The 25,183-nt window shown below is 44.5% G+C and overlaps 1 protein-coding gene across 1 annotated transcript in view; it reads right to left on the bottom strand.

The window, feature by feature from the left end:
- The window catches only part of TMEM132B (transmembrane protein 132B), a 212,602-nt gene that overhangs the window by 138,241 nt on the left and 49,178 nt on the right, over positions 1-25,183 (bottom strand). Inside the window, exon 3 of the mRNA XM_087423598.1 lies at positions 24,911-25,057. Coding sequence (XP_087279724.1) covers positions 24,911-25,057 — 147 coding nt within the window. The remainder of the gene's footprint in view (positions 1-24,910; positions 25,058-25,183) is intronic.

Below are 25,183 nucleotides of genomic sequence, written 5' to 3'. Positions count from 1 at the left end.
TGCTCATTGCAGGAAACGCCTCCAGTCCAGCCCATGATCTCAGAGCAGGCGATGAAAGGCAAATCCGGGGCTGAGAAGCAATAGATTTACAACTGGCAAAGGTGGGTCCTATTAGTACCCCCATTTTACAAATGAAGAAACTGAGGCCACCAACGTCCGGTAAATGACAGAGGCAGGACACAAACACAGACACAGAACTGGCCTCCTCAACCACTGTGCTTCACGACCAAAGACGTGGAAAGACAATTACCAAAGTAGAAACACAAATGGTCCATGAACATCTGAGGTTTTGGTCCCATTAGAGAGAAAAGCAATTTAGAAAACAGTTGAATACATTTCATGTTTACCCAGTAAATAAAATGTTAATATGATAATCCTCAATACTATGAGGATGAGATGAGATGAGCATTTCATGTAGTTTTTGTTGGAGTGCTATATCAGTCAGGCTTCAACCAGAGAAAGAGAACCAGTAGGAGATTTCCCTTAAGGGATTTATTACAAGCAATTGGCTTACACAGCTGCAGGCGCTGGCTAGGCAAGTTCAAAATCTATAGGGCAGGCCTTCAGGAAGGGCAGGCTGGAAACTCGCAGACACAGGTGTAATTTGTCCACTTGTCCACAGGTAGAATTTCTTCTTCCTCTGGGAAATTTCGGTTCTACTCTTAAGGCCTTTTGACTGATTAGATCAGGCCCACCAGATTATCTAGGATAATCTCCTTTCCTTCAAGTCAACTGATTATGAATGTTAAGCCATCTACAATATACCTCACAGCAATACCTAGATTAGTGTTTGATGGAACCACCGGGGACCACAGCCTAGCCAAGTTAACACACAACAGTGACCATCACAACTATTAGCTGATACTTTTTAAGAAGCAATTTTCCAAAGCATGTAATAAGCCTTTAAAAATATCAGTATCCAGTACCATCACTTCTGGAAATGTACCTAAGGAAATAATCCAAAAGACAAAGATTCAAGCATTATTTAGAACAGCAAAATATTTAGAAACAACCTAACTGGCCCCATTGGGGAAATTAAATTATGTAACATTCATAGGAAGAAACGGTGAGGAGCTATTGAAAGATTTACGAAGATTTTGCAATTACATTTGTAAATGCCTGCGATAAAATATTAAGCCCAAATAAAGCAGGAGAGAAAACTGTTTATACAGAATATAATAAATTCGGAGAACAAGACCACTAAGTGAAACTAGGAAAAATGTTAACAGCAGCTCTTTATATTTTCTGTTTTTCATTTTTCAACAATGACCTTGCATTATTTTTTAAATTACACAGTGAAATGAAGAACGTTCCATGCAAACTAGGAAGCGTTATAAAAGGGAGATGTCATTCCAGGAATTAGGAGCATTTTATCCTCTTACAGACCCCAAGTCTTTTGTATGCAAATGAGGGCAATGACCTCTCATCTTTAAGAGAAAGGAGAGAGAGAAGTGATAGTGAAAAAATGAACTTCGCTCTACCAGCAGACACCCCAAATATATAGCACGACAATTCCCAACCACTGTGAAGGCAACTTGAATAAATTACCACAGGAAAAAAAATGCACTTCCCCCAGCCTTGCCCTTCCCAATTCAGCTCAATTTCACGGTGCACGACTGCCTTCTATTTTATTGTCACTAAGGCACCAGAGAAAACAAATAGAATAAAGACTACTATTGTTAACAGACGTTTCAAAAACACAAAGAAAAACATTTTTCTTACAGTTTCAATGGGTTATTTAGTTTCAATGGCATCTGTTGACAATGAAAAATGTAACCACCGTAGCCATAAATCCGCTTTGGTTGTAAAAGTTTAATTATAATGTTTCCATTTCAATTTGAGATAAATTCACTTTCTATCTTAAGAAAGAATTGCTACGAAGAAAACAGAGTGGAAAAATATCCACGGCTACGACTGTTCCCCAGCTCCCTGAGACTCGCTTAGAGCAGGAATCCAGTCGATTCTTCCCAGCAGGGATCCCAGAACCACCCCTCAAGAGTCTTCCAGGGACCAACAGGTGATCACAGAGGAGATGAATCAGCGCCCCCCTCCCCATCCTCAGGAAGTCCTCCGGCTCCACTGGAGGTCACAGAGAAAGGGGTCACCCTACAGTCCCTCCCTGCACCAAATAAGGAAAGTTCATGGCCATGGAAGCCTCAGAAATGCTTCACCCACAGACCTGAGCATTGCAACGCACCCGCTGCTCCCCGCCACAGCTGGAGGGCGGGGGGCTTCTCCTGAACCACAAGGCGCCATCCTCCACCGCACACCTGGGTCTCCCGCTGTGCATGAGTCAGAGGATAACCAACAGAACCCGAGTTCCACCTCAGAGAAGAAAAATAATAGAAATAATCCGGGCAGCATCACCCAAGGCAGACACAGCTCCCGAAATGCTGCTCAGAGACGCCTGGTTCTCACCACGACCTCTCAGCAGGAACAGTCCCAGTGTTGAGGTGCTGACAGCACATAAGAGAATCATGATTATAAATGAAAATCTGGATGTGCCCCGGATAAGGAGAAACTGGAGAGACACACCCATCACTTTGTCTACTTTCTGACAACTCAGAGGGATCAGCCAATGTCTGAGAGTTGGGAATTGGAGACCAGGAGCCAACTTGGACCCCTGGATCATCTTCATTTGGCCCACTCAACATTTGTCAAAACTTTAATTAGTATCTGGAGATGTCATACAAAGATATTTATTTCTATGTGTCCGAAACTCAACTCCACTTACAGGATAGATTATGATTTTGCACATGATGATCAAAAGGTGCCATAGAGAAACACCTTCCCGTGGCTGTGGCTCAGGTTGGGTGGAGTCCCTTATTGAGCAATTGGTCCTTTCTCCTCACCAGAACGTCTTTCATCTTTTTGAGGAGGTCATTTACTGAGGGCTGACTCTGTAAATGGACTAAACCCTTGAGATGAATTATCTCATCTAATCCCCACAGCAAACCTCAGAGTAGGTATTATTCTCCTCTCCATGTCACGATGAGAAATAGAGCGATTGAGTTACCTGTCTGAGGTAACAGAGCTAGTAAATGACAGGGCCTGGATTTGAACCCAGATCTGACTCCATAGACCATGATTATAATGACTGTAGTGTTTACCTCCCTGCAGAGGTAACCACCCCCAATCCACAGGTAATATTCAAATTCCCAATCCTGGGCACATTGGCTGACAGGAAACTTAAACAACTCTGCTGTTCCTCTATTTCAGACGTCACCGCTCTCTTCTCCCAAAGGCAGTGACAGCACACAGACACCCAATTTCACAGCCATTTTCTCTCCCGAACGCCTCCTAGACCTCCTGTCTTGTCTGCTCCTCAATAAATCTTGGTCTGGGCCTCTGACAAAGCTATTACTTTGTTTGCTCTTGCCTCTGAAACAGATAAAAGTGGAATCCAAAAGAGTTTCTGGGGAGAAAAACAAAATGTGCCTTGAAATCCTCTTTAAGAATCCATTTTCATTCGCTTAAATGCATGTTTTGGGTTAAGAAAATCAATTTTAGAGGAAAAAATCTTCAAAAACACTGCAGTTGGATTCAAGTCTTTGGGGTGGATTTCTGCAGAGGGAAGAAACTACTCAGAGAACCTTTAAAAGGGTTGGGTTGCTTTTTTGTTTTTTGTTTTTTTCCTACTTCATTTAATCCCCACGGTGAGCCTGCAAGGAAATTCCCACATTACAGAAGAGGTTCAGAGAGAGTCTGTCATCTGACTAAAGTCACACAGCTGAGTAGAGATGGAGGTGCCACCACGGACCCCAGCTCTCTGCCTTCACACCCAGGCTACACTTGCCTCTAAAAAAGCCCCCTTTCCCCAGGATCTGAGAGATGCTTTCCAGATCACACTGGGCTGCTCCTGCACAGCCCAATGGTGGGAGGGGTGTGCAGGGGTCTCAAATGCCAGAAGGGCCAGCAGACACCCTCAGGGAGTGAGACCACTGCCCGTAGGACACACAAGTGCAGGTCACAAGAACACCACCAGCTTATTTACATTTAGAAAGAAATCCCGTTGAAATCTAAGCCTTTTTACCGGTGCATTACGTTTTTCATCATATATCCTCTCTGTGCATTTATCACAGATGTACTAAGGTCTGTTTCTAACGGGTGTTTTACATTGTTTATTTCAACATGGAAATCTTTCATCTGTATATTACATATAGGAATATTTTTTGTTACAAAGAAATGTTTTTTCTCATTCGTTTTGAAACTTACCACCCTCTCGGTCTATCTTGATACAGAGGCGGACACTAATAATATTAATTCAGGCAATACTTACAGCTCACTTACTCTGTGCCAGACTCTGTTGTAAGCACTTCACGTAGATAAAATAATTTAATCCCACAACAGCTCTAAGGGTAGATACAAAATTTTTCCTATTTTAAAGGTGAGGAAATAGAGGCACAAGGAGTTTAAATAACTTGTTCGAGGTCACGTAGCTTATAAGCTGTGATATCAAGAAATGCTTCTCTCCTATAAGAAATGCCCCTGTGCCCTCAGTGACAAATGCCAGCTAACAGCCCACCCCAGTGTGATGTTGTGATTTATAAGAAATATACATTTGGTCTTCGTCCCAGTTGCTGGCACAGAGCTCCTAAATCCCTCAGAATTTCCTACGTGATGAGAGCCATAAAGGTGTCTTTTGCTATGTTAGTGAGGTGACTTTTGGAAATCACCTGAGGATGGGGGCTGGTTGCCAGGAGCAGCAACCATGTGATTAGAGCCTTGGAACTTTCAGTCCTAACCCCCTGGTCCCCGGGGAGGGAGAGGGGCTGGAGTTGAATCAATCACCAATGGCCAATGATATAATCAATCACGCCTATGTCCTGGAGCCTCCATAAATACCCAAAAGGACTGAGCTCAGAGAGCTTCCGGGTTGGTGATCACCTGGGGATATGGGGAGAGTGGAGCACCAGAGAGGGCATGGAAGCCCCGCCCCCCTTCCCACAGACCTTGCCTTATGCATCTCTTCCATCGGGCTGTTCTTGAATTATATCCTTCCATAATAAACCAGTAATCTAGTAAGTAAACTGTTTCTCTGAGTTCTGTGAGCCACTCTAGCAAATTAATTGAACCTGAGGAGGGGGTCTTTGGAAACTTCGATCTATAACTGGTCAGTCAGAAGCCCAGGTGACAATCTGGACTTCTGATTGGCATCTGAAGTGGGTGAGAGGGAGGGCAGTCTTGTGGGACTGAGCCCTTAACCTGTGGGATCTGACCCATCTCCAGGTAGACAGTGTCAGAAGGGAGTTGGATTGTAGGACACCCAGCTGGTGTCGGAGCATTGCTTTGCGGTGGTAGGGACACCTACACGTACACACACACATTAAAATTGGTTTTAGAATTTTTACCGACTTTTGGTGGGGACAGTAGGGAGTGGAGGGAACTGTGGTAAATAAGAGAGCATGGGCCCCTTCTAAACTGAGTGGCCACAGTCGACTCCAGCAGTGGTGGCCAGTCAGTATCAGCCTGACTCCATGTTGCCAGAACTTCCAATTTCTCCAGGGATGCCTGAAATGGATATTTTTAATCAAATCTCCTGATTTTTTTTTTAACTTTGGCCCAAATTGAAGGAAAAAAGAGAAAAACACCCAGCAGGTCAAACAAAACAGGTTCATGGGCTACCAATTTGCTACCTGGATAGAGGAGATTCCAAATGAACCAATGCGAGGTGGCAAGAGTTCCCTTGTTTACATGGCTCAGGGGACCTGGTGTGCTCTTGAAAACAGAGACTTCTTTGCTTTGCAACTGTGTAATCAAGGGGGAGATGCACTTTCCTTTGTTAAGTGGAAAATAATAGTGTGCCCTAATGAGTCACTCAGCATCAAAACATCACATCCATCATCGCTGTTTTTATTTTTTGAAAATGATTAAATATCATATTCTTTCCCTTTATAGAAGACCCAAGTGACAACCAATCCATCAGCTTATCTGCTGATGTTTAACTACAGCATTTTGCATTCATTATTTCCTACTTAAATCATTCTTTTAAGAAGAGGAATAACTTAATTCTGCCTCTTGACAGCAGGGAAATTAAACGGTGAGCCATAAAGACGAGCGTTTCTCTGACAGGACACCACCAGCAGATCCATAAAATCAAGCCAAAGAACGTCAACCCAAAATAAGATATACAAGGACTAGCTTCTGGAAAAAATCTTCTCATTTCAGAAAGTTAAGAAATCTAACTTCAAACACAACTCACCAATCGGTACAACCACTTCGGAGAGCCATTTGGGAACATGTAGAAAGCTGAAGATGCCTACACCCAAGGATACGGCGATCCCACTGCCAAGACAGAACTGAGGGCTCGGGCATCACATTTGTTCCCTCCAGCGTCCAGGAAGAAATAGATTTTGCACGGCAACTCAGAAAACTCACACACATACGGCACACTAAAGCTTCATAAATTATTCTTCCATATTACATGCTATAGCCTCTGATATTTTCTATTCTGTGCTAATCTATTCAATTTCGCTTTTTTTATGCTTATCATGACTCAATGGGTTACAACCCCCAGTTTAAAAACCTCTATCTCAGGGCTGGCCCCGTGGCTTGGCGGTTAAGTGCGTGCGCTCCGCTGCTGGCGGCCTGGGTTCGGTCCTGGGCGCGCACTGACGCACCGCTTCTCCGGCCATGCTGGGGCCGCGTCCCACATGCAGCAACTGGAAGGATGTGCAGCTATGACGTACAACTGTCTACTGGGGCTTTGGGGGAATAAATAAATAAATAAAATTATAAAAAAAAAAAAAAAACCTCTATCTCAGAGGACCTAGTGTAAACATTTAATATCGCACGTACAAGAATAGGCACTAAGGTCTACAGGAGCAAAAATTTTAAATAACAGTCATCCATCAACACAAGAATGAGTAAATAAACTATAGAATATCTATATGATGGAATACTATACAGCAGGGGGGATAAAAGAACTAGAGCTACATGTATCACACGGTTTAATTTAGGAAATGTTGCAGTGAGCCAAAAGGCAAGTTGCAGAATGATTCTTATAGCACAGTGCCATTTATGTAGTTTGAAAACACGACACAGTATCTGTGGAAAGGTACCTGTCTTAGACCATTCGGGCTGCTATAACAAAGTACCACAGCCTGAGTGGCTTATAAACAACAGACATTTATTTCTCACAGTTCTGGAGGCTGGAAGTCCGAGATCAAGGCTCTGACAGATTCAGTGTCTGGTGAGGGTCCACTTCCTAGCTGACAGATGGCCATCTCTTTGCTGTGTCCTCACATGGTGGAGGGGCAGGGGAGCTCTCTGGGGTCTCCTTCATAAGGGCACTAATCCCATCATGAGGCTCTACCCTCATGACCTAATCACCTCCCAGAGGCCCCACCTCCTAACACCATCACCTTGGGGCTTAGGATTTCAGCATATGAATTTTGGGGGACATTCAGTCCATAGCAGGACATACGTAGTAAAATGATATAAACGTTCACAAGAGTGATAAACACGTAATTCGGGATAGTGGTTAACTCTGAGGAGGGAGGTGGGAGAGTGCCATCAGGAGAGTTCTGTGTGTTTGGGCTTTTGTTATTTTAAGCTCTTTAGCAAATTTGGGAAACTATCAAACTGTGACAAAGCTATGCAGTAGATAGATGGATGTTTGTTACAATGTTCTCCATATTTTTAAGTATGCTTGAAATAGCTCATAAGTTAAAGAAAAGGAAAGAAAAACAACCAGTCTGCTTAGAGAGGAGAAAGCAATGAGCTGGTCTGCAGATTCGCCCCCACACCGGCACATGGGGCCTGGCAGCCACGGGTCCCTGCTCATCTCCGGTTTTGCTTTGCTCCTCAGCAGCAGGGTTTCAGCCCCGCCTCCTGGTGTTCAGGACTCACGTCTCTCTGGGACAGAACCTGGAGCTGCTGCCCATTTCCACAAAACCTTCCCAGGGTCCTTTCCACCAGAGACCCACCCATGTGGAATGTAAGTGCTGATATTATTAGCTTTAAATTCTTAAAAATGTGTTTAGGTCTTGGAAAGTCTCAGTAGAGGGAGCAGAGGGGAGTGGATTATTACTTAGGGGTTTAGTGTGAAAGACCACATGGCAGGTAAAAATTGCATGTCAGAAATAGCCTTTGAATATCTCAAACTGGCCGTTAAGCACATTATAGTTGACTTTTGAGGAGACAAGAGCTTTCTTTTTCTGTTATTGTTTTGTTTTTTATTATAGTTAAATACACATAACATAAAATTTACTATTTTAAAGCACACAGTTCAGTGGCATTGAGTACATTCACAATGTTGTACAAACATCACCACCATCTAGTTCCAGAAGCTTTTCACCACATTAAAAGGAAACCCCTTACCCATTAGCAGTCAGTCCCCATACCCACTTCCCCACAGTAACGGGCCACCACTAATCTTCTTTCTGACTCTGTGGATCTGCCTATTCTGGACATTTCACGTCAACGGAATCATACAATATGTGTCGTTTTGTGTCTGGCTTCTCTCACTCAGCGTCATGTTTACAAGGTCCATCCACGTTGTGGCAGGTATCGGTGCTTCATTCCTTTCTACAGCTGAATAATATTCCATTGTGTGGATGGACCCCATTTACTTTATATATCCAAGGATGTGGAGAAATTGGAACCCTTATACAGTGCTGGTGGGAAAAGGAAATGGGCCAGCTGCCGTGGAAAACAGTCTGACAATTCCTCAATAAGTTAAATGTAGAGTTCCCATATAACCCAGCAATTCCACTCCTAGGCATGTATCCAAAAGAACAGAAAACATGTCTTCAAACAAAAACTTAGACACGAATGTTCATACCAGCACTATTCATGATAGCCGAAAGGTGGAAACAACCCAAATGTCCACCCCTCTTGTTTTAAGTAGCTGGCTTGTTAGGGTCGTGTTCCATCAGAATTTCAGGTCTGTAAGCACCAGAATCACAGTCAACATGTGGGGACGCTGAGGCCACAAGCAGCCCAGGGGAAGTGAATCCAAACCGAGGAGGGGCCGCGCGCCCTCCAGTCCCATGCTCCCTCCGGGGCAGACACCCCTGAGTGGATGGCAGGCAGAGCTGTCTGCACAGCATTTAAGGTGTTATTTGAGTTTCTCTACTTCACTGATAGTCAAGTATCTACTGGCTAAATGAGTATGCATCAGGACTCCCTGAACACCGTATCCACCGGAATCACCGACCTGAACACACTTGTGCTCTGAGATGAGCCTGCTTGAGGGTCGAGGCCACCTGGAGTCCAGGGAGAAGCTCACAGATGGTGTGGTGGACTTGCGCCTCCTCCTGGGGAAGTGATTCTGAGACTTGAAGGAGAAGATGCGCAGGAACCATGGCAGCCGCTCGCTCGAAAATCAATAGTTCAGCCACAGATCCCTATTCCCGGGAGAGGGACAAAGGAAGAAGGGAGGAAGTGCATTCGCCTGCCAGCTGCTGTAACAAAGGACCACAAATTAAGGGGTTTGAGCAACAGAAATGTATTCTCTCACAGCTCTGGAGGCTAGAAGTCCAAGATCAGGGTGTTGGCAGGAATGGTTCCTTCTGAGGCTCCGAGGAGAATCTGTTCTGCGCCTCTCCCCTGGTTCTGGTGGTTTGCTGGCAGTCTTCGGTGTTCTTTGCCTTGTGGAAGCTTCACCCCCTTCTCTGCTTTCATTTTCACATGGCGATCTCCCCGCATGTGTGTCTGGATCCAAATTTCCCTCTTTTATAAGGACACCAGTCATAGTGGATTAGGGCCCAGCCCCCTCCAGTAGGACCTCATCTCCTTGGGACTCTTCTCCATCGAGTGGTGAATATTTATTACCGTCTGTTTCCTCCCACTAGAATGTAAACTTCATATGGGAGAGATGTTGGGTGAAGAAATGTTTCTGAGCAGTCCTGGATCCCGGAGCTGGCATGTCCTTCTGGTTGGCGGCCAGGGTGGACGTGTCTAAATCCTGCCCCTGGAGAGAAACCAGGAGACTGTCCCAGTCCCGGAGGCTAGGGATCCAGCTCCTTCTGTACCCCAATCCCTCTTTTTATGGGCCCTGGGACAGAAATTTTGGACCCATAGGGGCAGCCATTCACAACCCCCTCCTTCCTCTTTTGGAAATCAAAGGTCAAATGTCTCCCCCAGATAATCACAGAGACATAACTCAAAAGAGCGAGAAAGCAGGGCTTCCCAACCAGGAGGCACTAGGCAGGGGGTTTGCAGTGATACACATGCTCATTCCCGGTGGCATTCTGGAAGGGACAGCTCATGCAGTCCTTGTCAGGGAACCAGAGACAACAGTCCCAATGTGTTTACCCCTCTGCGTGGCAGCGATGGGGTGAGGGGGTAGCCCAGGTGCACCAAGGGATTTTCCTCAGGGGTCCCCAAACCCCTGGTGAAGAAAGAATCCAGGGCTGGTAACAACCCCCAACTCCCCTCTCGTGTATCCTGCGTTTGATACTGAAAAGAAGCTCTGAGTGGCGAGGAGCTCTTGGCTCCCAGCCCCACGTATCAGGCCAGGGTGTGAGCAGGACACAGACCTCTTAAGGAATTTATAGTGAAGGGAATTTATTTATTTTGGATTTACAAATAATAATTTATTTCTTTTATTGCAGTAACATTGGTTTATAACATTATATAAATTTCAGGTGTACATCATTACACTTCGACCTCTGTGTAGATTACATCATGTTCACCACCCAAAGACTAATTACACTCCATCACCACACACATGTGCCTAATCATCCCTTTCACCCTCCTCCCCCCGCCCCATTCCCTCTGGTGACCACCAATCCAGTCTCTGTCTCTATGTGTTTGTTTGCTGTTGTTTTTATCTTCTATTTATGAGTGAGATCACATGGTATTTGACTTTCTCCCTCTGACTTATTTCACTTAGCATAATACCCTCAAGGTCCATCCATGTTGTCACAAATGACCAGATTTCATCCTTTTTTATGGCTGCTAGTATTCTATTGTGTATATAGACCTCATCTTATTATCCATTCGTCCCTTGATGGGCACCTAGGTTGCTTCCAAGTCTTGGCTATTGTGAATAACGCTGCAATGAACACAGGGTTGCATGTATCTTTACACATTCATGTTTTTACGTTCTTTGGATAAATACCCCGCGGTGGAATAGCTGGATCATATGGTAGTTCTATTCTTTATTTTTTGAGGAATCTCCCTACTGTTTTCCATAGTGGCTGCACCAGTTTGCACTCCCACCAGCAGTGTATGAGAGTTCCCTTCTCTCCACATCCTCTCCAACACTTCTTGTTTCCTGTCTTGTCAATTATAGCCATTCTGACGGGAGTGAGGTGATATCTCATTGTAGTTTTGCATTTCCCTGATAATTAGTGATGTTGAACATCTTTTCATGTGCCTATTGGCCATCTCTATATCTTCTTTGAAGAAAAGTATGTTCAGATCTTTTCTCATTTTTTAATTGGGTTGTTAGTTTTTTTGTTGTTGAGCTGTATGAGTTCTTTATATATTTTGGAAATTAACCCCTTATCAGATGTATGGTTTGCAGATATCTTCTCCCAATTGCTAGTTTGTCTTTTCATTTTGTTGGAGGTTTCCTTTGCTGTGCAGAAGGTTTTTAGTTTGATGTAGTCCCATTTGTTTATTTTTTCTATTGTTTCCCTTGCCCCATCAGACATGGTGCTTGAAAATATGCTGCTAAGACTGATGTCAAAGAGCATAATGCCTACATTTTCTTCTAGAATTTTCATGGTTTCAGGCCTTACATTCAAGTCTTTAATCCATTTTGAGTTAGTTTTTGTGTATGGTGTAAGATAATGGTCTACTTTCCTTCTGTTGCATGTGGCTATCCAGTTTTCCCAACACCAATTATTGAAGAAACCCCCTTTTCTCCATTGTATGTTCTTGGCTCCCTTGTCAAAAATTAAATGTCCATAGATGTGTGGGTTTATTTTTGGGCTCTCGATTCTGTTCCATTGATCTGTGTGTTTGTTTTTTGTGCCAGTACCATGCTGTTTTGATTACTATAGGTTTGTAGTATATTTTGAAGTCAGGGATTCTGATGCCTCCAGCTTTGTTCTCTTTGGGGGGGCGGATTTTTTGGCTATTTGGGGTCTTTCATTGTTCCATATAAATTTTAGGATTCTTCAACAAAGGGAATTTAGTGCAGGAAATTGGTCACCTGAGGGATGGCAAATCTGAGAAGTCAAACGGGATGGTAAGAAACCAGAGATTAGAACAGCAGGAAGCCAGGAGCACCTCTAGGTTGGAAGGGCAGGGGGGAAAGTGGGTGGATGGGAGTCTAGGGACTCCTGGATGGAAACTGACCACTGCCAGCCCCTCCTGCAGAAGCTCTGGTTGGCGGGAGGTGCAGCCATGCCGGGGCAGATGACCGAGGCAGAGGGAGTGGAGGGATGCCCCCCACCTCCTTCCTCCCAGCCTCTCATCCTCTACAGTGCCTCCCACGAGCCAGTCCCAGGCGGAAGCCAGCTGCCCGAGAGTCTGGGCACCCAGGCCCCAGACACGCACGTTAGAGACGCTAATTCTGCAGGATTGCAAACACCACAGGAGATAGGCAGAACAGTGGTCCCCCAAAGATATCCACATCCTAATCCCCAGAACCTGCGAATATGTCGGGTTGCATGTCAGATGCAGACACAACTGTCAGAAGAGATCGCTCATGCTGGGCTGGGTTCTGTCATTTGTGTGCTGCCCAGGCCTCCAACCTACCAACACGGCACCACCTGCTCTTTCCTCTGCCTAGAAAGTTCTTCCCCAGATCACCGCATGTCTGGCTTTTCCTCCTTCCTCCCATTTCAGAGCCAACAGCACTTCCCCACACAGACCTTCGCTGCCCGTCCTCTCTATAGCAGCCCCATCCTCACACCCGTCACCCTCCATGGCATGGTCCTATTTCAGCTCTGTGCGCATCTCGTATCACCATCTACAACGGCTATAATGAAATTCTGATCGACGGTGTGATGTCAAAATCTCCAGTGCGCCAATGGGCCTCGCCCACGTGCTCCCGACACCAACACTAGCTGCGGTCCCATAAGTTACGGCGTGGGAGGGAAGGCCACAGGAGGTGAGGTGTTCCCAACTAGATCATCCTTCATTATTCACGCATTCAGTAAGTTTTTATATAGTACCTACTATGTGCCAGGCATGGAGCTGGGCAACGGTGACTCCGTGGGGAAGGACACACAGGTCCTGTTCTCCAGAGCTCATGGACTAGTTGCAATTAGCATAGAAGTCAGAGGCGAACAGCAAGAAGCATCCCAAATTCCTTCTGTAGATTCTCCACCACAAAGGAGAGGGAGCAGAACCTCCGTCCCTTAAGTGTGGGCTGTGTGGGGTGACTGCCTTTCAAAGAGGATGGTCTGGAAATGGAGGGGGTGTCACCTCACAGTGAGAAACCTGACAGACACCACCGCAGCCAGGTGAGCCAGGTCACCGTCAGCAGCGGTCAGTAATGCTGGTCGTCTGGCTCAGGGTGTCATGTGATGAACATGACACCTAACCTCTGCGGTCTTCCTCCCAAAAACCTATCAGCCCAGTCTAACCAAGAGGGAAAGCATCAGGCAAATTCCAATAGAGGGACATCCGCAAACTACTGGCCAGTCCTCCTCAAGACTGCCCAGGTCATCAAAAACAAGGAAAGTCTGAGAAACTACCACAGCCAAGAGGAGCCTAAGGAGATGTGATGACTAAACGCAATGTGGTCTCCTGGATGGGGTCCCAGGACAGAAAAAGGACATTAGGTAAAAACTACAGAAATGTGAATAAAGTGTGGTGTTTAGTTAATAATAATGTATCAGTATTGGTTCATTAATTATACAAATGTACCATAAGGTGTTAATACTAGGGGAAACCGGGTGGGGAGCTTATATGGGAAATCTCTGTACTATCTGCTCAATTATTCTGTAAATCTAAAACTGTCTTGAAAAATAAAGTCTATTAATTAAAAAAAAAGGTGGATCATCTGGTAATACATTGGACCACCTTTGGGGTGAAAGGCGGCACATCCCTCCCGCAAACTGCATCAAGCTGCCTAAATAACCACGTTCGGATACAGGTTGCAAACTGCTCACAGTTAACAGAATATGGAGCCCCCTCGTGCTAGTACCTATGGGAAGCTACATAGGATGCTGCCGCAGAACTGGATAAAATCAAATCAAATGTCCTTTCAAAAGACGCAGAGGTTTCTTCTCCTGCAGAAAGGAAACAATAACTGGGCATATTACCTTTCATCTAGGTTTAAAGGCATGATGTGAGAATTGATGCTTGATTGAGGCAGCCTGCGTTAAATGAATACTTTCAAACCACAGAGAATTTTCTCCAGGAAATTGTGAGGAGGGGGGCTGAGGGGTGGGCAACCACTCAAAGGCTCATTTGATTGCTTTTGTCAAAGACTTGTACCGGATCTGAGGATGGTTTCATGGTTTCAATCATCGATTTGGTCAATGACATATATAATGTCATAATAATAACTACATCAAAATATAAGTAAATAAATACTATATGTCAAAATAATGACATAAAAATAAAATGATTTAATGGAGTGGCTGGGGTTTCTGACAAACAAATACAAACCAACATAACTGGCAAAAGAGATACTCCCATTAGCATCAAATTTGCAAGTTACCCTCAGTTTCATCAACCACCCGTCAGAAATCTGGTGTAAAGGCTCGGATTTAAAATCGCCATTGCTGGCAGACATTTGAAAAGAAAGCCTCCAATCTCCTCTGGCTGGATTTCTGCCTGCATAAGGGAATTACAAATGTTAAATCCCACAGTGGAAATAAAATCAGTAAGAACGAGCATGTCAGAATCTAAATGACACTTGGAGTTTCTGAGAGAAACTCTCTTCTCTATTTCTGTTTCACAAAAGACCTACAATGCATGAAGCTGGCAGTGAGACGGTGAAGGCTGAGCTTCCTGCAGACTTGAATAATGGAGCTTAAATTGGGGATTTGGGGAGGCCACCCCCATCCTGCCAAAGTGTTGACCCTTGGCAGAGTTCCTCTTTGGCACCACACTCTTCTCTTTTTGAGGTTACTCTGGTGCTGAGAAAGGAGTCTTGGGCTTAGAATTATCTGATATATATTTGTAGAGTGACTACTATGTGCCAGGCACTGTTCTAGAATCTTGAAGTCTGGGTTCAAATCCTAGATCTGCCAGTCATAGCTATGTGAGCCTCAACCTCCCCATGTATAAGTGGGGCTAATAGTGTTATCTTCTTCACAGGGATATTTTGATAATTAAGAGGGAAAATATATAGCGTAGGACCTGGCACACAGCAGGTGCTCAATAAGGGTTGCATTTAGTAGGATCTGCTTCCAATAACCCCTGAGAACTCCTCCCTCATTGACTCCTCCCCTAGACTACTCAAAGTGGCCCCACCCAGGTCCACCTTTCACAGATGCTCCATATTCTAAGACTATCCAGCCACTATTTTTGCGTTAAAGAGCATTCTGGAAGACTTATACAATACAGTGTAACATTCTATAAAGCATGATTTAATAAGTCACCTTCCCAGAAATGTGTATTTTCAAACACTTTTAAATTCCTACTCATTCTTTAAGGACCAGTTCAAATGTCGCCTTCTCTGAGATGCCTTTCCAGATCCCTCCCTACAGAACTCATTGCATCTTCCTTCTTGTTCCATTGCACTTGGTCTCTGGTCCCATAACTGTGCAGAGCACCACCTACTGGCTGAGTTTCTGTCTCAGCATCTGTCTCTTGCACTGGAGTTTTGAGTATCTCGAAAGAGAGAGAGCCCTGCCTTTAAAAAGGACTGTAAAAGTCTAGCCAATTGTTAGACTTGCTGAGACAGGCTACAGGGAGCCACTAGGTTGTGATGAAAGTGGTGTTTTAAGATTAGTCTGGCAGCTGGTAGCATAATGGATTAGTGGGGAGAGACCACAATCAGAGAGGCCAGGAGGTGACCACAGGGACATTCTAGGAGCGAGCTGTGTGAGCCAGTGTATTGCTGGGGGTACAGTCCACAGCCAGCAAGGCCCTCCTTGTCAGCAGGAGGACTCAGAGGCATAAAGTAAAACACACATTTTTCCAACAACACCAAAACACCCAAATATGGATTCTTCTGCCCCAAATCAGCCATCTTGAGAATCAGGGAAACTTCTTGATCATCTAAATGTAGCCACATTGAAACCTATGAACTTACTGCAGACATGGCATCACTACTCAAAATGCTATTTGATTAAGAGAATGAAAAGACAAGCCACAGACTGGGAGAATATGTTTACAAAGCACAAAACCAGTAAAGGATTTCTATCTAAAATATACAAAGAACTCTTAACACACAACAATAAGAAAACAAAAACCCAATTAAAAAATAGATAAAAGATCTGAACACACACCTCACCAAAGAAGATATACGGATGGAAAATAAGCATATGAAAACATGCTCAACATCATATGTTATTAGGGAATTGAAAACTAAAACGGTAATGAAATGCCACTACCTATTCTAATAGATGTCTATTAGAATGGCCAATATCCAGAACTCACAACACCAAATGTTAGTGACGATGTGGAGTAACAGGAACTCTCAGTCATTGCTGGTGAGAATGCCCAATGGTACAGCTACTTTAGAAGACAGTTCAGCTGTTTCATAGAAAACTAAACATGCTCTCACCACATGATCCAGCAATCGCACTCCTTGGTATTTACCCAAAGGAGATGAAACTTATGTCTACACAAAAACCTGCACACAGATGTTTATAGCAGCTTTATTCATAATTGCCAAAACTTGGAGGCAACCAAGATGTCCTTCAGTAGGTGGATGGATAAATAAACTGTGGTACATCAGACAACAGAATATTATTCAGTGCTAAAAAGAAATGAGCTATCAAGCCATGAGAAGACATAGAGGAACCTTAAATGCATATTACTAACTGCAAGAAGCCAGCCTGAAAAGGCCACATACTGTCTGATTCCAACTACATGAGGCTCTGGAAAAGGCAAAACTATGGAGACGATAAGAAGATCAGTGGTTGCCAGGCATTCTGGAAGATGGAGGGAGGGGTGAGTAGGTGGAGCTCAGAGGAGTTTTAGGGCAGTGGAACTGTTCTTCATGACACTGGGATGATGGATACATGTCATTATACATTTGTCCAAACTCAGAGAATGTAAAACACCAAGAGTGAATTCTAATGTATGCTGTGTGCTTAGTTAATAAGAATGTATCAGCACTGGCTCATAATTGTAACAAATGCGCCACACTAATGCAAGATAGTAATAACAGGGGAAACTGTGTGCCAGGTGGTAATATGGGAATTCCCTGTAATTTCCACTCAATTCCTCTGTAAACCTAAAACTGCTCAAAAAAGTTTTAATGTTTTTCAAAGGTACATTTGCAAACTCTTTGTATCAGTCAGGATAGACCACGTTACGCCATGGTAACAAATGAATTCAAAACCTCAATGGCTTAGGACGACAAAGGTCTCGTCCTCACTCCCACCACCTGTCCCTGCCAGGTCAGCAGGGGCACGGCTCCATGCAGTCACCAACCAAGACTCTCTCCTTAACCAAGCTTGAGTCAGGCTCCTCGGAGCCCTCCCTCCTCTCGACCTTGGCCCTGTCCTTGCCACATCTGCATAGCCAAATTATAGCAAGACTCCTGCTAAGTCAGTTTAGAGGGAATCCCCCCATCCTTGACATCTGATCACTCTCCATCTCTAATCAAATTCCTATCCCCACCCTTGATGTCTATCATTCTGGCCTGCCCTCAGGAGCATCTGGTCTGGTCAGTCTAGCAAAAATCCCCCCCTTACCCTGATAATCTGCCATCTACCGACCCCACCCCCTCCCCACGCCCACTCCCACCCTGCTCCTTGGCTATAAACCCCCAGCTGTCTTTACTGTGTTCAGAATTGAGCCCAGTTCTACACTGAGGTCTCTTGTCCCTTCTTGCAATAGTTTCTGAATAAAATCTCTCTTTACTACTCGAACTAGCTTCCTGCTCCGGTTCTCTCTGACGTCACTCAGAGGCCAGGCTGATGGGTGGGTTTTGACAGAGCCTTGCAGGCATTCTGCTCCGCCCCACACCATCCCTCCTTCAGGTGAGAGTCTCTGACCTGAAAGAAAATGATGACTAGATTTGATAACACAAAAGCCTAAAACATTGCTAAAGTAACAGTATAATAATTTAAAAAACTAAAGACCACAAAGTAGGGAAAAACATTTGCAGACAAACAGGAGAAACTGTGAAACTTCACCAGAAATTAAGTCAATGCAAATTAAGCCTACAAGAAGATAGCCATATTTCAACTATCAAATTCCCTTTTTCAGGCAACACCCAATGTCAGTAAAGGCATTGACAGCTGGACACTCTCACCCAGAGCTGGCAGAGTAAACTGGCAGGAAAACTCCACAAAAGCATCAAAAACTTAAAACATCATCCTATCTTTTGAGCTACCCATTCACTTCTAGGATTCTCTCCTAAAGATTTACCTACAGGAATATTCAACAGACATCTTACCTTTAAAAAGAAAAAAAGAGTGTTTAAAAGGGGGGAAAAAGAAACATAAAAATGGCTAGTGGCGATGTTTAAAAAATGAAATATGATGGATGAATAGAATATACCTCTATAATATCAATAGAATATTATACTGCTATTAAATATTACATTTAAAATTATAGCTTCATTGAAAGTCTCCATGAATCCTGAAATTGTTGTAAAAAATTGTTTATGCATGCATATTTGTATTTTGGGGGGCAGAGGGTCCACCACTTTTACCACTCTTTCAAAGAAGTTGATAATTATTGTTATAATTAAATATTTAATGAAAAGATGTTGCCATATATTTATTCTATGTTGTTACGGAAAACAACAGCTTTCAAAGCTAAACAAATTCTAGTATTGACAAAAATAACATACCTGTGCACATCCATATACATGTGAACACATACATGCAAACATACTCATCAGAACATTAACAGTGGTTACCTTTGAATCACGCATAGGTTCAGGGACGACTTTTATCTTCTCCACTTTACTCAGCTGTATTTGCTAACTTTCTTACAACTGAATATCTATTACTTTTGAAGTAAAAAGCCTTCTATTATACCTACGCTGAAACTGGCCAGCAGTATAAATTCACAATGAGTTTCCCACTGGTTATAAAAAGAGGTGGAGGTTTTTAAAAATATTTCTTTTTTTCTTTTCTTTGGCTGGCCTGATTCTTTTTGGGGGGATAGAGGAGGAGTTCTCCAGTTCCTATAGGTGAAATCTATTGTCACTTTCTAGTGTGAATTACAGGAGGATCCAGTACATAATGTATTTCTATACATCAAATCCTGGTTTTGAACTATTGTGGCGGCTGGTACTCAGAGATCTCCAGGTGTCCAATGGCAAATGCTATTGTAAATCCAAGAATTGTGTGTTTCTAAATCCATTATTTTCAAATCCTTCAATTGTTAAAAATAAAATACCTTTATATTCTCATGTGGTTTAAATTTATTAATATTTCATTCATTCCTGTATCCTAGTAATTCTTCAACCCTGGGTACACATTAAAATCACTGGGGAGTTTTCTTAAAATGCCAATCCCTGTGACCTCCCTGCCACCCCGGGTCTAAGGAATATGTACTTTTTCTTTTTTTTTCTTGTGAGGAAGATCAGCTCTGAGATAACATCCAAGCCAATCCTCCTCTTTTTGCTGAGGAAGACTGGCCCTGGGCTAACATCCATGCCCATCTTCCTCCACTTTATGTGGGACGCCACCACAGCATGGCCTGACAAGCGGTGCCTCGGTGCGCGCCCAGGATCGAAATCCGGGCCGCCAGCAGCAGAGCACGCGCACTTAACCGCCACGCCACGGGGCCGGCCCCAGGAATATGTACTTTTTAAAGACTCCCAGGCTATTCTGATGGGCATCCAGGATCGAGAAGCCCCGATCTATTCATTCAACAAGTAATCATTAAGCTCCTGTACTGGCTTCCTAGGGCTGCTGTAACAAAGTACCACAAACCTGCCGGCTTAAAACAACAGAGTTTTATTCTCTCGCGGTTCTGGAAGCCAGAGCTAAAATCAGGGCCACACTCCCTCCTAAGGCTCTAGGGGAGAATCGTTGCCTCTTCCAGCTTCTGGGGACTCCAGGCGTTCGCTGGCTTCCTTGGTTTGAGACTCCAATCTCTGCCCCCACCTTCACATCACCTTCTCCTCTATGTGTCTTCTCTGCGTGTCTACCCTACAGGGACACTTGTCACTGGACTGAAGCCCTACCCAGATAATCCAGGATGATCTTGTCTCAAGATTCTTAACTTAATTACCTCTGCAAAGACCCTTTTTCCAAATAAGGTCACATTTGAAAGTTCCAAGGATTAGGATGTGGACACATCTTTTGAGGGGCCACCATTCAACCACTACAGCCCCTATTTCCATATACTAGATGGCCAGCCAGTGCTGTGGGTACGGCTTTTTACTGAGTTTTCAGTCCAGTTGGGATAAGAGAGCTGAAAGATGGAGACGGAAGGAGAACGCTAAGGGCGTGCACACAGGACTTCTCGTGCCTCGTGAATGGTCTAGCGCAGTGGGTAAGAGCGTGGACTCGGAAGTCAGGTTGCTTTGGCTATACGTACTGGTTCTGAGACCTTGGGAAGTCATTCAAATGGAGTCTCAATTTATACGTGTGTTAAATGGGAATAATGATACTTATCTGCTTCACAGGGTTCTAACATTTCTAACTTTCAAAAGTTTATTTTCTTAAAGGATTTACAATAGTGTCTGGCACCTAATAAGTACTATATGTTTTCCACTTCTAAAATAAAATAAGGAATGGACGACAGGTTCACACAAAATTGCTCTCAAAGACATACTAAATCATTCCATCCATTCTATCTTTTCTCTCCCAGTAAAATCTTTTATAGAAGGAAAGAAATCAACATAAACTGAGTCTGGTTGGAAAAATTACTCCTACTTCTCAGAAACAACGGCAGCTGTTATCACTAAACTGTGTTCATTCTTTTTTTTTTTTTTTAACTTGAATAAGAATCCTTAAGCACAATGAAAGATTTAGCCTTGTTCGTGCTTCAGGAATCCATAAAATGACAGACGACACAGTAACTTTCTTATATTAACATTGTTGCTTAATGTTCAACTGATAAGTTTCACAAAAAACAATGAGTTCTCAAGTTTGTTAAAATGATGGTCTCTTCTTCTGCTCAATTGGAGATAATATTTTCTGGATTACAGTAGGCAAAGATGAACGCCTGAAGGAATTGGTTCTGGATTTTCAAACGTGGTAACCTTCACAGTGAACATCTGACTTTGACCTTGATCTCACCTTGAGTTGGATGACAATGATGTGGGGTGTGTCTATTTCTTTAAAGGAACCTATTTGGGGGCTTTTGGCTTTCTACCCTATAGAGAGGCACAAACTCCTCTTTGCATGGTGCCCCCTGAGCTTTTCTCCAATCTTCCGATGAGAAGGAGCTCGGTGTCGTGGCTTCTGACCACATAAAAAGTTTTGGCTTATTTCCTCCGAGGTTTGGGTTCCAATAGGCAGACAGAAACCATTCAAGGAACAACCTCCAGCTCTCCAGCTGCACGTGGTTTCCATGCAAATTGTCCATCATCCAGCTTTCATTCCCTTTGGTTCCATATTATCTGTTCTGAACACTTTCCAATTTGCTTATTTTTCTAATCTCTTCTCTCCCCTTTTGGCCACACTACCCTTTATCTTCTGGTTTTCATCTTGATGACTCACGTTTCCTCACAATGAGTGTTCATTAAAATATTTTAAATTAAGACCTTTATGGCCTTTCTAACCCGGCGCATCGGGTCTTCCCTTGCAACACATTTTTAATTCTTATCACAGAATTTCAGGCAGTTTGTACATCATATTCTATTAAAAACTCTATTCCGCCCAAGGTTGTCACAATTCAGAGATTTCGGCTTTCTGTGGGACGCTTTGTTAGAGATATATTCATAGATTCATTTTGTTAGCTGACAAACATGGTCCATGAGCCTGTATTTCACACCTCATTTGATATCACAATTCAACACAAAGTATAAAAAGAAGCAATTATTTATTTAGATTATGGAATGGATTTTAGAGGGGTATTAGATAAGCATAAACTGTCATGCCAAGGCAACAATCCCTGTCCTCCTCGCAGCCCAAGGGAAGTCAAAAGCTGGCGGTGAACAGGAGAAAGAGGACACCAGGATGTGAGACGGCTCATAATTATGTGACGCTGGTTATATAACGACTTTTTCTTATAACCTTTTTTTATCTCTTCTAAAGAGAATGCAAAATTGATTCTCACAACACCAAAAGTGATAACCACAGCCTGCATTTTTCCTTCAAGTTAAAACATCACCTCTTGATCAGTCCAATACCTCTCCAAAATCAATTTCCTACGCAGAGACCACGGACGCCGCCGTTATATGTGCAGAGATTTCCGAGGGCGCAGGTCAGAGCATACCATGAGACTCCCCCAGCACAACAGGAGGGCCAGCAGGACTGTGGTGACTGCCCGGCCACCTCTTGCCCTCTCAGCATCCATTCCCCCGAGAACCCTCCCCCATACTCCAAGCCCATGTCCTCCAAGTGGGTCCTTCCACCTGCTACTTCCAGGGCTGGCTACAGAGACTGGTTCTGGGTGGATCCATGTTACTGCAAGCTGAGCCAGTGAAGGCCACCCCCAGGACTTGTGCTGGACCTGGTGGGGAAAAGCAGCCTTCTCCCTGAAGTGACCAAGTCAGCAGGATGGACGCTGGGAGCTGCTGGTGGCCAACCTGCCACCACGAGGGAAGAGTCTGCCAGAGATAACCCCAACCCAGAGGGAAGACAAGAGACGGGATACGGCTTGAGCATCTGGATCAGACATGCTGTACCAGTCCACCCCTGAACTTCTCCGTATGCATGAGGAGCCTACATCCCCTTTGTGGCTTGGGCTTCATCAGCACAGTATCTAACAGCATCAACTAGACAAAGCCCACCTGATCAACACCCCAGCAACCCAGAGGAAGTCTCCCAGTGGGGACACATGCACACACGGGGCCCCAGTGCAAAACAGAGATCAAGCCACAACCTGTGACGGATACTACCTTTGAAGAGTGTGGAAACGCTGCTAGCTGACCACCATTCTCCCACCCTTCTTCTCTGACAGCAAAGACAAACTCCCACCACAAAGCCTGGAAATAATACCAGTTATTCACTTTCCCAGACTACCTTGCTTCTTGGGCAAAAGCATGGAACCGACAGCTTACCGATGAGATCTAAAGGGGAGACTTCCAAGGGTATTGTTGGAAAGGTCTTCTTCCTGGTAAAAAGAGACACCCGAGGAGAAGCCCCCCTTCCTTCCAGTCTTTGTGTACATCTGGATGAGTCTGCGATGCCTGGAACTGCTGTAGCCATCTTGCGACCATGGGGAAACAAGCTGGAGGATGACAGCCAGTGAACTGGGTACCATAGAGTGGAAAGATAGAACACACCTGGGTGACACAACTGTGCAGCTGAATTAACCAACCACACAACCATCCACCTCTCAATTGCTTGTCATGCAGGATGATAAAACCCTATATTTGCAACCACTTTAAGGTGGGTATTCCATTGCTTGCAACTGAAAGCCCCTGAGCAAACATAACAAGCCTAGGTTCACTTCACGTAGTGACAACTCAGGCTGTGGGCGTGCTCAGCATGCGGATACAGATTTCTAGGACACCATGGGTCACGTGAGGTTGCAGACTAAAGTCTGTCTAGGGACGTAAAGGACAAGGACCAGAATGTTGAGTTTGGAGTGAGAGGCACCAGATCACTTGACCAGTATTCCTGACACAAGGCTGTTGACCACTCAACCTGAGTCACTTCCTTCCCTTCGAAAGAGATCTCCAAAAGCCGGCAGAGCAGAGTTTCAGCTGAGGTTGGCGGGGTCATCCAAGAGAGACAGCACTCGGCACATCACTCCATTGGAAAGGCAAGCTCTGCCCATCTCTCCACTTCTCACGCTCCCACCCGCCCACCCCCTGGTCCATTCACGGAGTGCCCCCTCGATGCCAACTCTGTGGACCTCGAAGAGTTTAAATCCCAGAGAAGAAAGAAAAGAGGACAGGTGATGACAACAGAAGGTGACAAGGAACAGATCTGAACGGTGCTCGTATGCCAAGCTGAGGGGTCTGAGTCTCGTCCTGGCTGAAGCACGAGCCGTTGCTGGTTTGAAAGTAGGAGGTCTGCATATCCAGTATTACTCACTGGCCCGACCACTGAAGCGTCCCCACAGAAAGCGGGTGTCCAATAAAAGGGGACGAGAGTGAGGCAAAGAGACTGTAGAGAGCCTGTTGCAACAGGGGTGAGAGCTCCGTCTGCCTGCTGGGCATCCTGATGCACGATTATTAGCAATGGCCTCCCTCTGCTTCCCGCGTGAGCTCAGCCCGTAAAACCCAAAGGGGCATCTGCGCTGAGAAGACAGCCGTCTGCCAGCAATGCCAAGTTCACCCAACTTACCGTTCTGAGCCCTGTGCCGGTACCCGGGGGTGGTATCTGCAAAATGATGACACTTAAGCCCCAAGAGACGATCGCTCAATAGCAGCCGCCACTATCAGTTTGCTCATAAAAAAGCACATTTCTCCATTCCTCTTAGATCATTTCTATTTCCCCCATTTCATTCTTCAACTCTTCACTGCAAACAATAATAATAATAATAAATTCTTGAAATATGGTTATCAAACCCTGCACTGTGACAAATGCGAGTTCAGGTAATTTTTGAGACTGTCAATCTAATTACGTCGTTGGCGTATAAAGAGCGTAAAGAATAAAAGCCCCACACGGCGGCACATCCCCATAATGGAGCTGTTCAGAAGCCACAGGACTGAGCTGCGCTGATGAGCTGAAAGGAACTCATTTCCCATTAAACGCAGAGGCATCGCTTTATTTACACCCACATTCCTTTGCTATCAGCTCTGCAGCCCTCCCAACCCCCACTGCCGAGGCGCCCCCAGGCCCTCAGCGCTCACCTGCTCTGCAGGTCCGGGAGATGGCCCACACAGGTGAGGGCGGCCGTGGTCTGGACGCTGCCATTATCTATTTCCTCCTGGACCGCCCACTGGTCTTCGCTGCTGACTCTCACTGCTGTGATTTTCACACCTGCTGCTGCCTTAATTCTGTGGGGTAGAAAAAATAAAAAAAAAAATACACATATATATACATATATAACCATTTTAGTTCAAAACAGGTGGTAAAAATATGGAGCTCGAGCAGATCCCCCCCTTGCCTCTGGGAGACATAAG

This window comes from Ceratotherium simum, chromosome 35 (assembly GCF_057802395.1).
Source record: "Ceratotherium simum simum isolate JZ-2026a chromosome 35, ASM5780239v1, whole genome shotgun sequence".
NCBI classification, from domain to species: Eukaryota; Metazoa; Chordata; class Mammalia; order Perissodactyla; family Rhinocerotidae; genus Ceratotherium; species Ceratotherium simum.
Note: the sequence above shows the minus strand (reverse complement) of the source record. Positions and strands in the feature narration are given on the sequence as shown.